This window comes from Maylandia zebra, linkage group LG11 (genome assembly GCF_041146795.1).
Source record: "Maylandia zebra isolate NMK-2024a linkage group LG11, Mzebra_GT3a, whole genome shotgun sequence".
In the NCBI taxonomy this organism is placed as follows: Eukaryota; Metazoa; Chordata; class Actinopteri; order Cichliformes; family Cichlidae; genus Maylandia; species Maylandia zebra.
The window spans coordinates 38474054-38490425 of NC_135177.1; the positions used below are offsets into that span (position 1 = coordinate 38474054).

General features: G+C 43.5%; 1 protein-coding gene across 1 annotated transcript in view; it reads right to left on the reverse strand.

Annotated features, from left to right (window-relative positions):
* Nucleotides 1–16372, reverse strand: part of arhgef2b (rho/rac guanine nucleotide exchange factor (GEF) 2b) — a 40808-nt gene that overhangs the window by 14362 nt on the left and 10074 nt on the right. Inside the window, exon 2 of the mRNA XM_024800502.2 lies at nt 1513–1675. Within this exon, the coding sequence (XP_024656270.1) occupies nt 1513–1675 (163 nt within the window). The remainder of the gene's footprint in view (nt 1–1512; nt 1676–16372) is intronic.

The window sequence follows — 16372 nt, forward strand, 5'->3', positions numbered from 1 at the left end:
TGGTTGGAATGACAATAAAGCCACTTGACTTGAAGTCTGTGTACACACACACACACACACACACACACACACACACGTAGACATAGTCCCCTTGACCCACTTCTCAGGGTGCATCTGCAGCAGCCAATCAGAGTGCAGGACAACAAGGTGTGTAGGCTGACACACACACACATACACACTGGGCGAGGGGCTTGGGGGGATGGGGCGGGAAGAGGGGTGAGTCTTCTTTCACCCGCTCCTGAGGTCTACATGTGGTCACATGACCAATCTGTTGTGTTCAACAAGGAGATTTTACTGTGTTACACTGATCTCAGCTGACTCTGTGTGTGTTAATCCGGAGGTACATCTGTTCATTGTGAGGAGGATTAACACACCGTCTGTCATACACACAGCAGACAAGCCCCCCCCCACACACACACACACACAAGTTTGATCAATCTGTAAATCGACTGTATAAATAAAGTTTCCTGTGTGTAAATGAACTGTAAACCCTCCCTCTGTACAGTTGTGCTTAGGGATGGGTATCAAAACCCGGTTCTTGTTGAGAACCGGTTCCCACTGTTTCAGTTCCTTGGAATTGTTTGCCATTTTTGCAAACGATTCCCTTATCGATTCCAGTCGCCCCGAATGACGTCACCACGTTGCGGAGCGTCATTTACCTGGCAGGAAACACGGCGGCTCAAACGCTCAAAAGTTTGGTTACACTTTACGAGAACGGATGACAACAGGGCAACTTGCAATACTTGTAAAGTAGATATTTCATTGAAGGGAGGAAACACTACGAATATGCAAAAGCATTTGCTCACAAAACACGCGATGACCTTAAATGAACGTCGTGTTTTTAATTCCGCTCCGGACTCGTGAATCTCAACCCAGCAGCAGCGGTAACGTTTGCACGTCCTCTCCCGTTAATGCGGCAGGTAAATAATCAACTAACATATTATGTTAGCGCGATCTGCCTTATTACAAACCTGCCATTACTGTGCATTTAGTGACCATGATGAGACAGACAGAGTCTGGCTCAGATGCTGGCAGTTCTCGCTGCAGTCTGCCGGTAGCGTCTCCTTTCAGGCAGGATAGATGAACGTCACCGAGCAGAGACTCAGTTTGTGGTCAAGCACAGCAGATGATTTTCAGTAAGTGAATGTGTTTAATTGTAGGCAGGGACATTACTGGATATTCTTGTGTAATTGCTGCAGAATAATTTATGTTATACTTTGTTATTGCTACAGAAGAATATTTATTTTATTATTTTACATTTACAGTTTTTTTTCCTGGGACCCTGTGACACCCCATTGAAGAGCCGCAGGCTGGATCTCTTAAGATCTCACTGCTGGGTTTGTAAGGCCATGTTACTCCTACATTTCTATCTTGTTCAAAGAGAAGATATAAAACAAAGTTCTGAGCTAATCGACCTTAGTGTTCTCCTTTTTAAAAAGAATCGATAAGAGAATCGAAAATGGAATCGGAATCGTGAAAATCTTATCAATACCCATCCCTAGGTGTGCTTACCTGGGCAGCTGAGCGCCTCTTTGGCCGTGATGCTCCTGTTGCAGGAGGAGCAGAGGGTGGTGGAGGACACTGTCAGTGAGGTAAACAGGTGGCCATTACTGGAGCGCACCTCCCTCTCTCTGGCTTCCTTCTCCCTCTCTTTCAGGCGCTCCTTCTCCTTATTCTGAGAAACAGATGAGACAGAGCTGTATGAGGGGACCGGAGCACCTGCTGAGAACAGCCAGCGGATTCAAACCCACGACTTCTGATTGGCTGCAGACAGACTGTTTCACCAGCCAATCAGAGTGCAGGGCTGAGTATCAGTGGCTCCACTCTGAAATGAGTCAATCAAATACTTGGAGGCCCACCACGCGTGGGAATCACACGCGGTTGTCAGCCAGAGTGATTAATCAGCTATCAATACAGACGTGAAGGCAGCGTGAGGCTTAAATGAGTCACATCTGTAACCGAAACCACCGTCAAGTTTCAGAGACATCTTCACTAAACTGCTCCAAAGTCACAGACTCAGACCTGATCAGTCGATCCATCGGTAACAGCAGAGGGAGCAGAGTTTAAACTGAAAACACTAAAAGTGACGATTCATCAGAAACATGTTTCATGTTCCCAAAAGCTGAACTTCTGCTTTCTGCTTTCTGCCCTGGGAGGGGCAGGAAGGGGAAGTGTGTGAGGACCGTGGGGGGTGGGGGGATGATGTCATCACAAACACAGAAGTACACATGGGTGTGAAATCCACCAACAACGAAACACTTCTGCTTTTCCTCTTCACACAGCTGCAGCTGAACATCATTATTGATTCTAGATTATTGGATGCTGCAGGTTGAAACCCGACACGTCACAAAACACAACCACCTCTCGAGCTTTTGCAAGAAAATGTGAAACAGCTGCAGGGTGTTTTGCTGCAGCCTCGTCGCGAGCTCCCCCAAGCAACAGCTGTTTTTTGTGTTTAATTTTACTTTTCCTTTATTTTTTCACGACTAGCACGTGTCTCCTTGTGTACGACCGACAAACCTTACTGGACATAAAAGACGGTCTTTCTTATAACTTTCCGGAGTTCAAGTTTTGCAACACGGACGCTCCGTTTGCAGACCCCCCATTCATCTCACCTGAGACGCCTTTGTTCTCTGTCCCTGGAGGCCGCAAACGCCGACGCAGAGGGAGAAGACCTGGCGTTCTGGTTCGACTGAGACGGCGCACTAACAGACCACCGTTACCCAGTTTATTACTGGCTAATGTGCAGTCTCTGGAGAACAAGCTGTGCGAGCTTCGGGCACGGATCTCATTCCAGCGAGAGATGCAGGACTGCTGCGTGATCTGCCTCACAGAAACCTGGCTATCGGACAAGGTACCGGACTCCGCAATACAACTACCGGGATTCTCCGTGCACCGCGCGGACAGGTCACAGGATCTTACTGGGAAAAGCAGAGGCGGTGGTGTGTGTTTCATGATCAACAACAGCTGGTGTGATTATGCGAACGTGCACCCGGTCAAATCCTTCTGCTCACCGGACCTGGAGTACCTGATGATTAAGTGCCGGCCATTCTGGCTACCGAGGGAATTTACAGCAGTGATTATTACGGCTGTTTACATTCCCCCACAAGCCGACACTGACCGAGCACTCAGGGAACTGTACAGCGCGATCAGCAGCGAGGAAACCGCACACCCAGAGGCAGCGTTTATCACAGACGGGGACTTTAACAAAGGAAACCTGAAGAAAGTTTCACCAAAACGCCACCAACACATCCACTTCAACACTCGTGGAGACCGGCTACTTCACCACTGCTGCACCTCTTTCCCGGGATGCGTACAAAGCCCTCCCCCACGCCCCATTCGGCCAATCAGATCACCGCTCCATCCTGCTCCTGCCCATCTACAGGCAGAAGCTGAAACAGGAAGCTCCAACCATAAGGGCGGTGCACAGTTAGTCGGACCAATCGGAGTCTGCGCTGCGGGACTGTTTTGATCACGCAGACTGGGAAATGTTTCACGTGGCTGCTAAAGACATCGACGAGAACACAGACTCAGTCTGTGGATTTATCAGGAAATGCGTGGAAGATGTCGTCTCATCCAGAACAGTTAAATCCTTCCCAAATCAAAAACCCTGGATTAACGGAGATGTTCGCGCGGCACGGAGCACTGCCTATGCCGCGCGAACACATCGGACTACAAACACGCACATTACCAACTCCGGAAGACGATCAAAGCAGCCAAACGTGAGTACAGGGACAGGGTGGAGCAACAGTTTGACAACCCTCGGAGTATGTGGCAGGGACTAAACACGATCACAGACTTTAGAGGGAAACCAGCACACCGCAGACCACGGCCTCTCTGTGTGAGGATCTAAACGTATTCTACGCTAGATTTGACACAGCGAACACCACGAGACCGGACAGTGTGCGCACCGCGGATGACGTCAGCGCCAGGGGCGGATCTAGAGAAATTTTCTTAAGGTGGAAAAGAAATCAAATGGGGTGGCAAAATCAAAGCCTTTTTTTTTCAAACACTCATGCAGGTGGTTACATATGGTTAAATGATTCAAATGCAGTAAGTATGCAAGTTTTTCATATAAATATAGTCTATAACTTAATTATTGTCTGTAGCCCACATAATTACACACTAGTTACATATGAGTTTTGATCTTATGTACTGTATAGCCTGTAGAATAAATAAATATGTAGCCCAATAAATATAAAATCCAGAAAGCTACACAACATGGGGCGCTTCATTTACAAACACAAGTCTAACTTAAGTTTCACTGTTTTTGTTAAAAACAGTCACATTGTTACAGCTTAAATTACACAAAATGTCAGAAATCTGCACTGTCATGAACAAAAATGTAAACCTAATTTTTCATGTTTTGTTGGATTAACCCTCTGAGGTCTACAATACAACCGGCCATTTTTGACTCCTTTTGAGTTTATGTTTGTATTTCACCCTGAAATTGTTTCATTTTGGTTTTTTCCCCATTGCCTTGTTTGATTTCTTTTCAGCTCAACTGAATTTAGTTGTTTTTTCACCGACATGCTGAATTAGTGTTACTGATCTGAAATCACACAAAGAACTTAAAATCCTAGTAGAATTTTTTTACTGTAAAAAAACACAGACATGTTGAGTACATTTTTATAACTTGAAATGCAAATATAAAATGTACATTTTGTAAACATAAACAACCATTTATCTAAAAATGCACCCCATACACCTGCCATTTTTTTTCATTTTGTACAACCATTTAAAAATATTACTAAAACTACAATGAGAGAACAATCAGGTGTTGCAATAAGATGCCCCACAAATGATGTGTGTCAGTAAAAAACAAGTTTGTCCACCAAAAGACAGAAAGCACAGGGACAAACCTGCAGGCCTGACAACAGCAGGTGTATCACTCCGCTGGTTTTCTACTTAGTGACAGTGTTTACGTTGCAAATGTGGCTCTGTGACAGTCATTAGTGCCCTCACTGACACACAAAACAAAACGACTACACAACAGAACAACTACACAACACAACACAACACACTAAGTATGCACTCCACACTAAACGTCACAAATCTCCCACATCTAAAAACTCACTCTGTCTCGCTGCCGTTACCGTCACTCCCCAAACTTTTCCCTTTTCCTAAACAACCAAATCCCACGTGTTGACTTTTTTAAAAATTGGTCGCCATGGTGTATTTTTCCACCGATAGGAAACATGTGGCTTTATTTCTTTCCTTACTGTTTTCGTGCTGTCTTTAGAAAACACTTAAAACACACACACACAAAAATGTGACCACAGTATTTAGAAAAAAGCGTGGCTTATATATATTTTTATCATAACTCTGGATTTACTGGCCTGTAATTAAAATTTAAAAACTTTAAAGTCCGAACTTTCAATGTGGCTGAAACAGAGACTCAGCGTGGCTGCAGCTTGTTGCTGTGTCACTCACAGATGTGTGCTCACATCAGTCATGTGATCTGGAGGTGCAGCGTGTCCGTGGACCTCAGAGGGTTAATAACACTCACCTTCCTTCCATTTCCACAGTGTAACATCCACCCACCTGTGTGAAAAGCGAAATTCCCATGGTGTTGTTCAAAATGTGCTCTGGCACAATCATGAGCATCGCTTGCTACTGAAAACAAGAAAAAAGCCGGTCCTGCTTTGGGCTGAACCATTTGTTGGTGGAGGGGGGGAACACTATGCAACATATTCAGTTTTAGCATTTATATTCACTGCTGACTGTAACTACGCTCAAACTGTTAATGCTATCTTATTTTAATAAACAACACTGTCATATGCAAAACTAGGGTGGCACTTGGGGTGGCAAGGGATCATTTTAGGGTGGCACTTGCCACCCCATGCCACCCTTCTAGATCCGCCCCTGGTCAGCGCGCACACTGTGTCTGAGGAGGATGTGCGGAAGTTCACCAGGAAGGTGAACGCACGCAAAGCTACTGGTCCGGACGGGATTCCCGGCCGCGTCCTCGAGTCATGCGCGGATCAGCTGGCTGGAGTGTTCACACACATCTTCAACCTTTCCCTCTCTCCGTCTGTAGTCCCAGCCTGCTTCAAAATGGCCACCATCATCCCTGCACCCAAATCCTCCAGCATCTCCTCATTGAACGACTGGCGACCTGTAGCCCTGACCCCCATCGTGAGAAAATGCTTCGAGAAGCTGGTCAGGGACTTCATCTGCTCTGCACTACCCGACTCACTGGACCCTCTACAGTTCGCATACCGCCACAACAGGTCCACTGATGATGCCATAGCCCTGACACTACACACTGCCCTGTCACACCTGGAGAAGAGAGACACGTATGTGAGAATGCTGTTTGTAGATTACAGCTCAGCATTCAATACCATCGTTCCCTCGAAGCTGGACAGGAAACTGCAGGATCTAGGACTGAGCAGCTCCCTCTGCAGCTGGATCCTTAGCTTCCTGTCTGACAGACGCCAAGTGGTCAGACTGGGCAGCATCACCTCATCCCCCATCACACTGAACACTGGTGCTCCACAGGGGTGTGTACTGAGCCCTCTCCTGTACTCACTCTACACCCATGACTGCACGGCCACTAACAGCTCCAACATCATTGTGAAGTTTGCGGACGACACTACAGTGGTGGGTCTTATCACCAACGGTGATGAGACGGCTTACAGGGAGGAGGTCAGCGCCCTGACTCACTGGTGTCAAGACAACCATCTCACCCTCAACGTCGCAAAGACAAAGGAGTTGATAGTGGACTTCCGGAGGTGCAGAGAAGCACACACCCCCATCACCATCAACGGCGCTGCTGTGGAGAGAGTGAGCAGCTTCCGGTTCCTTGGAGTACACCTGGCTGAGGATCTTACGTGGTCAGTACACACAAACAAAACAGTGAAGAAGGCGCAGCAGCGCCTCTTCTTTCTCAGGAGACTGAAAAGATTCGGCACGAGCCCCCGCATCCTCAGGACCTTCTATCACTGTGCCATTGAGAGCATCCTCACTGGATGCATCACCACCTGGTATGGCAACAGCACCGCCTACAACTGCAAAGCTCTCCAGCGAGTAGTGCGGTGCTCTGAACGGATAATTGGAGGTGAGCTTCCCTCCCTCCAAGACATCTACAGGAAGCGCTGCCTGAGGAAAGCGGGGAGGATCATCAAGGACTCCAGTCACCCCAGCCATAAACTGTTCAGACTGCTTCCATCAGGAAGGAGGTTCTGCAGCATCCGGTCCCGTACCAGCAGACTGAGAGACAGCTTCTTCCATCAGGCCATCAGACTGCTGAACACGTCATAGACACCTCAGCTTCACTACTGGAACTTTAACATTATGCACTCCATACTGTACAGTAATGCCACTGTTTTGCACATATTCAACTCTGTATATTTTAATATATTTTATTTATTGTTTACTCTATTTAATTTGTAAAATGTCTATACACACACACACACACACACACACACACACACACACACACACACACACGTAGAAAAACATATTTAGTATACACATCCAGTAATGCATACACTCTTATATTGTACATATATTTATTAGTCTCAGATTTAGCCATTCTTATATTTTGTTTGTTTTATGTTATTGTATTTTTACACACCTCTGTTGCTTGTGAAGCTCGCACACAAGAATTTCACTCGCATGTACTGTACCAGTGTACCTGCACATGTGATGTGACAATAAAAGTGATTTGATTTGATTTTGGGATGAAACATGCAAACGCACGTGTCCAGTGTATTTCTAACTGTTTATATCCCACATAGCAAGCAGGGGCCTGTTCTTCGTACGTCGCTTACTACATCCAAGATCAAATGACACATCCAAGACCAAACCATCGCGCTAACCGAGCCCTTTACGATACCACTATTCATTCACTCCCACATTCACACACTGGTGGAGGCAGCTACGGTTGTAGCCAGGCTGCCATATCGCGCCATCGGCCCCTCTGGCCAACACCAGTAGGCGGTAGGGTAGATCTATCATATGACACTACATTGTCCAATATTATATTACATTATATTATATTATAATATGTTATATTATATCCCCTTTCACATTAGAGCCACAACAGGACCCACAAGAACATGGGAACAAGTAAAAGTGGAATACAGGAGTATTCTACAGAATGGTAATATTTATCTCTTAGATTGCTTTTCGTCTCTTGGCAAGGTAATACTGGCCTGTAATACTCTGTTAGTTTGTTCATAACAGCAACCAAGAAAAGGGCAGAGCAAAAAAAAGACAGGTGGTGGTCCTGCACCCCCTCGTCAACAAGTTGGTTAAGTAAAGTCGCGCTGAGCTAAAGGATCCTGTCTATCCCGCAATATACGCTGAATTCTGAGGACTCTCCTTATCAATCTTGCACCTTCCGCAATGGGTTGGTCGCGTATACGGACAGGACATGGCTGCGACAGGCTTCCCAAATCCACCTTCGCTTTTATAGCTGTGGTCTCTCATCTTGATTACACGAAGTAATTTACAATTACTACTCTGAAATATGACTTACATCTGTAATAATCACATACATGTAATAGAATGTTAATAGTTCATTTCCCTTTTTTAGGAAATGACGTGTATGTATCTGTGTGACATCAATAAAAGGATCAAGTGCTGCATTATCTTTAGTTACATTGATGTTATTTATTTATGGTGAAACAGTGGTGGAATATCGCTGTTGCTTTCGTATGAATGACGCGGACATACCTGCGTGGCCGCGATCTAATCCTGTTTACATAAAGTAAGCCTGCTCCCGAGCAGGTTTACGCTTACGGCTCTGTTGCTATGACAGCAAGTCCCGGATGGGCTTCGGGGAACCGAACGATCCAGGATCACGCGAAATCGTCAACAATCTAATCCAGCTAACTTACTTAGCGAGGTACGACGAACAGGCCCCAGGTCTGGCCTGGATCTGGGATCAAGCCGGCACTGCTGACTGACTTCTGGAATGAAGTCATCCAGATGTGGGCCAGGGCTGGCGTAGATGGCACTGTCTATGTTATGTCATGCCATATCTGGCTCGATTGTGGTTTGGTTTATGTGGCCCAGGCTCATAGAAAGCAGGTCTTCCTTGGATCCAGCATCAAGCTGGCACTTCTGACTGACCGGTGTCATGGCAGAGTGTATGTAAACCAGATGTGGGCCAGGTCTGGCAATGATGGCACTGTTTATGTTCCTATTTTCCTATTTTAGTTAGAAGACCCAAATGCCATGTTGCAATACTATACTATTATGGTAGCCAACGTTTCAAATACAGGTTTCACAGGTTTGTGTCAAACCGTGCTCTTTATCCAAAACATAGTGAGGGTTTACTCATGTTTACCACTGAGTGGCTGTAGCTCTTTTTTTTTTTTTTTTTTTTTTTACTTTGATTTTTATAGGTTATTTTGACATTGTGGACATACAGTAAAGAAAATAACAAACAGACATACATATAAACAAACATAGAGTCTGGAGTTTACATATCTTTCTCCATTTATCACATTGCAGAAAAAAAAAAAAAAAAAGGAAACCTATTATGTTATTTCATTTGTGTCACTTCTGAATGTTTTCCACTTCCTCCATAGTCTGTCGTATTTACCTCCCATCAGTCTAATGTTGAGTGTTATTTTTTCCATCTCTGAGATATCCTCTACAATACTGATCCAATCCCGCTGGGTGGGAGGATCTGGATGTAACCACTTCTTTGTAATTGCTTTTTTTGTTGCGGCCAGAATTATTTTGACTAAATACACGTCCTCTTTTTGTATGTATTCTTTTATGTTTCCTAGATACATCACTTGGCAAGTATTTGGGAATGTATAACTCAAAATATTATCCATATTCATTTTTAAGTCTTCCCAATACTTTTTAATTTTAATGCATTTCCAGAATACATGAGAATGATCCGCTTCCATTTCTCCACACAATCTCCAACAATTTTGTAAACTTGAGGTCAGTTTGCTTTTTATTTTGGGTGTAATGAAAAAACGTGTCAAATTTTTCCAACAAAATTCCCTCCACAACGGCGAATTAGTTGTACTGTGTTGCAATTCACACATATTGAGCCATTCTTTCTCTGTTATTTTTATGGTCAGTTCAACTTCCCATTTCTTTTTAATATAGAGTGTTGAATCTTGTCTATTTTCTTCTAATGACCTATAGAAGGTGGAAATAGTTTTAAATTGTTTATTTTCATAGCAATCTTTTACTTTTCCGACAACCCCCAGTGGTTTCTCAAGCCAGTCAGATTTTATTTGTTTTGCGTAGTAGTCCCTAACTTGCAAATATCTAAAAAAATCTCTATTTTCCAATTTGTATTTGTTTTTTAGTTGTTGGAAACTCATTAGTCCTCCGTTTTTCATAAGGGTACAAACTGCTGTAATCCCTTTTAGTTCCCACTGTTTGAATGTTTGGTCCAATTGTCCTGCCTTGAAATTTTTATCATGTCTAAACCATCTGAGTATAAATAATTGTTCTTTTAACTGACATTTTTCTATTACTGTGTGCCATATGTCTAATGTAAATTTCACAATTTGATTCATTCCACTTTTATTCTTTGTCATTAAATGTTTGTCAGAGATAAAAATCTGAATGTTGTTTCCCTCGATTTCTTTCTCAATTTCCTTCCATCTTGCCTCATATTCTGGTCTACACCAACCAGCAAGTGGTCTGAGTTGGGCTGCATAGAAGTATTCCCTTAGGTTCGGCAAGGCCATCCCTCCCTTGCGCTTCGGGAGTTGCAGTGTTGTTAGTCTTATTCTGGGCTTCTTCCCACCCCAAATAAACCTTGATATCATCTTGTCCCATATTTTGAATTTTTTTTGAGATATAGGAAGTGGGAGTGACTGAAACATGTATAACAGTCTTGGGAGAACATTCATCTTTATTATTTGGATTCTTGAGTAGAAGTTTGTAGGTGTTGCCGACCACCGTTCTAGATCTTTTCTAATGTTGCCCTCCACCTGATTATAGTTTATGTCCGCCATATCTGATAATGATTTTGTCAAGGTTACGCCCAAATATTTCATGTTGTTCGAGTGCCAATTTAATTTGTATTCGTCTCTGATCTTTTGGGAGGGTATATAATTGAATGATAGAATTTGTGTTTTGGATACATTAATTTTATAGCCTGATAAGTATTCAAAGGTATGGAATAGTTGCATCAAAATTGGGAAGCACTTGTCAGGGTTTCGTAGAAAAATAATAACGTCATCAGCAAACAATCCAATAAGGTGTTTTTGTCCAGCAAGGGATACCCCCTCCAACTTTGAATGTTGTCGCACTGCTTGTGCTAGTGGCTCAACATATAAAGCAAAAAGAATTGGTGACAAGACACAGCCCTGTTTTGTACCTCTATATAGCCGAATTCTATCTGTCAGACTACCATTCACCTTGATTCTAGCTGTAGGTTGATTATAGATTGTCCTTATACATTGTATTGAGCTGTCCTTAAACCCGAATTTTTCCAATACTCCAAATAGGAAGAGCCAGCTTACGCTATCAAATGCCTTTTCTTGATCTAAGCTAATTAACACAGTACTGATATTCGTTTTTTCTGCATTGTCAATAATGTGAAGGACTCTCCTTATATTGTCCTGTGCCTGACGTCCCTTGATGAATCCAGTTTGATCCACTTCTATCAGATCTGGTACAAATTTTTGGAGTCTTTTGCTAATGATCGAAGCGTACAATTTATAGTCGTTATTTAGGAGGGAAATGGGTCTATAATTCTTGCAGTATTCTTTGTTTTTTCCTTCTTTGGGTAAGATTGTTATAATAGCTTCTCCCCATGATGGTGGAGCTATTCCCTGATTCAGAGTCCAGTTGAAGCAAGATAGAAGAAGTGGCTTGAGTTCTTCTTTGAAAACTTTGTAAAATTCAGCCTGAAAGCCATCGCTTCCTGGGGCTTTATTTGTTTTTTGTTCGGCAATAACTGTATCTAGTTCCTTATCTGTAATCTGTGAAATCAGTAACTTGTTTTGGGTATCTCCTATGGAGGGCAGATCCAGCGGGTCAAGAAATTTTTTTATTGTCTCAAGGTCTGCGGCTGCCGGTTGTGAATACAGTCTCGTGTAATATTTTTTAAATTCATTTTCTATCTCATTAGGCATATAGTGTAATTTGTTACTATCCAAATTTCTTACTTTATCAATAATCCTTGATCTCTGCTTTTTACGCAGTCTACTGGCAAGTATTTTAGTTGCTTTGGGCCCTGATTCGTAATAGGTTTGTTGCATATACCTAGCCTTTTTTTCTACTTCTTCTTTTAGTAATTCATCAGAGTGAATAATCACATACATGTAATAGAATGTTAATAGTTCATTTCCCTTTTTTAGGAAATGACGTGTATGTATCTGTGTGACATCAATAAAAGGATCAAGTGCTGCATTATCTTTAGTTACATTGATGTTATTTATTTATGGTGAAACAGTGGTGGAATATCGCTGTTGCTTTCGTATGAATGACGCGGACATACCTGCGTGGCCGCGATCTAATCCTGTTTACATAAAGTAAACCTGCTCCCGAGCAGGTTTACGCTTACGGCTCTGTTGCTATGACAGCAAGTCCCGGATGAGCTTCGGGGAACCGAACGATCCAGGATCACGCGAAATCGCCAACAATCTAATCCAGCTAACTTACTTAGCGAGGTACGACGAACAGGCCCCAGGTCTGGCCTGGATCTGGGATCAAGCCGGCACTGCTGACTGACTTCTGGAATGAAGTCATCCAGATGTGGGCCAGGGCTGGCGTAGATGGCACTGTCTATGTTATGTCATGCCATATCTGGCTCGATTGTGGTTTGGTTTATGTGGCCCAGGCTCATAGAAAGCAGGTCTTCCTTGGATCCAGCATCAAGCTGGCACTTCTGACTGACCGGTGTCATGGCAGAGTGTATGTAAACCAGATGTGGGCCAGGTCTGGCAATGATGGCACTGTTTATGTTCCTATTTTCCTATTTTAGTTAGAAGACCCAAATGCCATGTTGCAATACTATACTATTATGGTAGCCAACGTTTCAAATACAGGTTTCACAGGTTTGTGTCAAACCGTGCTCTTTATCCAAAACATAGTGAGGGTTTACTCATGTTTACCACTGAGTGGCTGTAGCTCAGGAGGTAGAGCAGCCTGCTGATTGGAAGGTTAGTGGTTCGATCCCTGGCTTCTCCAGTCTGCATGTCAAGAGTGTGAATGTGTATGAATGTAGTTAGGAAGCACTCAGTTTAGAGAAAGTGGGTGAATGTGGCATGCTGTATAGAGCACTTTCAGTAATCCGGAATAGTGAAAAGTGTTATATAAGATCAGTCGATTCACTGTCTGAACAGAGTTTTGTCATGTTACTTTTGCAGTATTATGCACATGTTGTTATTACATGGCTTGATTAAGGTACACATTAGGCTGACATCTGGGGCCACGGCTGAAACTGTGTGTTTGCAACTGGCCTTGTGCTGGCCCATGTGTGGGCCACCCCTGGCAAACCAGATCTGGGCCACACATGGGTGGTAATGCGTGAGCAGCAGACGATCAGTTGGAGGTCTGGATCATCTCCCAGGTCCTCTCTCGTGTCTTTATTGGGTTTTTTTACTCCTGTTACGGACGTGATACTGTTCAGCTACTAGGGTCACACTGCTGAAATATGCTGAGTTTTCAGATACCAGCTCTTTGGAATTCACTGTTTTGGTGCAAAAATACTAAAAAAAATTTTTATTTCCAACCGTGTTATCTTTAACATTTTTCATAGGTTCAGTAAAGAAATGTGAACAGGACACTGGTAAGAAAGAGCCTAAAGACACTGGGGTGTCTTATGTGTGGATACAACATTGGTTCATCGTTGATTTATTATCCTTTTTATGTTTGAATGATTCAAAGGTCAGAGCTACGAGGCTAAACAAACACAGTGGTCAGGTACATGGACCAGACTGAAAAAGCAGCCAGTGTCCAAAATAACTTTACTGGAGAACTCCTGCTCGAGTCTGGCTGCTTATGAGCAAAGCATAAAGAACGAGACGTTTGCACAGCATCAAGATATCCATCCTTCCACTGCCCCACTTCGTGTCCGTCACAAACAGCAACACTGTCAGTGGAAATAATCACAGATTTAACTAATGATGGTGATGATTATAGAAACACGGTTAGTTCTTCCTGCTTGAGTTTTCTCTGCATGTGATCAGTGTTTCTATTTGAGCTCATGCCTGAAAATAATAACTACTTCCTGTTTCTGACTCTGAACTTCTTCTGGTCAGATATAAATTAAAGGAAAGAAATCATGTGACTAGCAGCCAGCCAATGACAGAGCTCCTGTTTTAAACTGTCTGTAAAGTTAAAGTTTTAAGGTAAACAAACTGCAGCAGCTGTGATGTGAAAACCGTCTCAGCATTGACAAGAAAAGCATCATAGTTACAGAGAAACTGGTGACAGTCACTGATCAGCTGATCAATAAATAAAGAGCTCAGTGATGAAGACGAAGAAAGCGAGCTCTGTGCTGTGGAGTGGGGGGGGGGTGTCATGTGACGGCGGGCAAGTAAGCTGAGGTTAGAGGAGAGACGGGAGAGACAGCAGACTCAGTGAGGACAGAAGAGAAACAGGTAATGCTTCACTGGAGTCTGACCCATGTGACCTCACCGCGTACCAGCCGCAGAGCTGATAACACGCTGGTGAAACGCAGTCTGTGCTGGCCTGACTTAATGCTTCATGTCCTGAGCATTGTGTTTTCCTTTTTCCTATGCAGTGTTTAGTGACTACTCAGTAGTATTTAATTTAGATTGACTTGAGGCATGATTTGATGGCATAGTTCAGGTTTGAGCACAGTTTGAATTGTTTTGGGGTGAACGTTTTTGCAAGAAGAGTCAGAGGTTTTGTGAATGTAGCTTGAAAATTGGGTTTTGGACACCAAGGTCAATCACTTCTTTCTGGGGTAAATCGACATGGTAACTAGACATCGTCAGATATGAAATAACCACCTACTGACCAATCACATCTCCAGAAAATAGGATCACAATTGCTAGAAGATCCCTCAGACTTCGACGTGTGAACGGTCTGTGTTTGTGAAGGTTCTCAGTCATCCAGAAAGCTCCTTAGAGCTTTCTTTCCAAGCTCTATGGAGCTTGGAAAGAAAAGCGTCTGGACTTCTTTGAGTTGCTTGAAGATGTTTCACCTCTCATCCGAGAAGCTTCTTCAGTTCTAAGGTCAAATGGTGGGGAGATTTACACATTCACATCCTGGGCCATCTGACCTCAGGAAATCACATGATAGGGTGGGGCCAGGTTTCACAATGAGCTCACCCGAAACCTTGGCTGATTGTGACCCACACCCGCTTTCACACCTTGGCTCACGTGATTAGGTGGAGGATCATCAGGGGGTCCTTTTGTCCCTCTTTGGGAGTAAACTCCCACTGGGTTTAAATCTGGGACTCTCCACCATTTGACCTTAGAACTGAAGAAGCTTCTCGGATGAGAGGTGAAACATCTTCAAGCAACTCAAAGAAGTCCAGATGCTTTTCTTTCCAAGCTCCTTAGGTCTGTGTTTGTGTTTCCCTGATGAGCATCAGTAATAAATACCAAATAAAGATTTTTTTTATGCAACTTTATTTCTTGACAAACACTTTTACAGCAGTGTTGTTCTAAGCACATTAATTGATCCTACAAGAGAACTCCTACACTACACTAACGTCTTTGCTCTGAAACCCTTCAACGAGTCTGCAGCTGACAGAATAAAAACGAAAGCAGCAGGTTACCAAAGTTTTGGTTTAAAATTAGCTAGAAGGGTTTTCACTGATTATTTTATTACAGTAGATTCTTTGCAGGGGGAATACGTTTTAAAACCACTGTGTGAAGCACAAACTGCTCTAGTCATGTGAATTTGCATGAATTAATCTGGTGATTTAGAAAATGTCTACATTTGGTTCTACTTGATTCTAATCTGCTGGCAACACAGAACAAACACCAAGATCAGCTGTTCTTTCCACTTTGATCTGCAACAAGTTGAAACGATTTTCATCATCAGGCTGTGAGAAGCTTTCGTGTTTAAATGGATCCAGTTTCACTACTCTAACTACCTTAGAAGTAAAAAGCACCGCTCTGAGCACGCTCAGTGAAAAATTAGAGAATTACAGAAACTGTGTGTGTGTGAGAGAGAGAGACTGTGTGTGTATGTGTGTGTGTGTGTGTGTGTGTGTGTGTGTGTGTGTGTGTGTGTGTGTGTGTGTGTGTGTGTGTGAGAGAGACTGTGTGTGTGTGTGTGTGTGTGTGTGTGTGTGTGTGTGTGAGAGAGAGACTGTGTGTGTGTGTGTGTGTGTGTGTGTGAGAGAGACAGTGTGTGTGTGTATGTGTGTGTGTGAGAGAGAGGGAGAGAGACAGTGTGTGTGTGTGTGTGAGAGAGAGAGAGAGAGAGAGAGAGAGAGAGAGAGAGAGAGACAGTG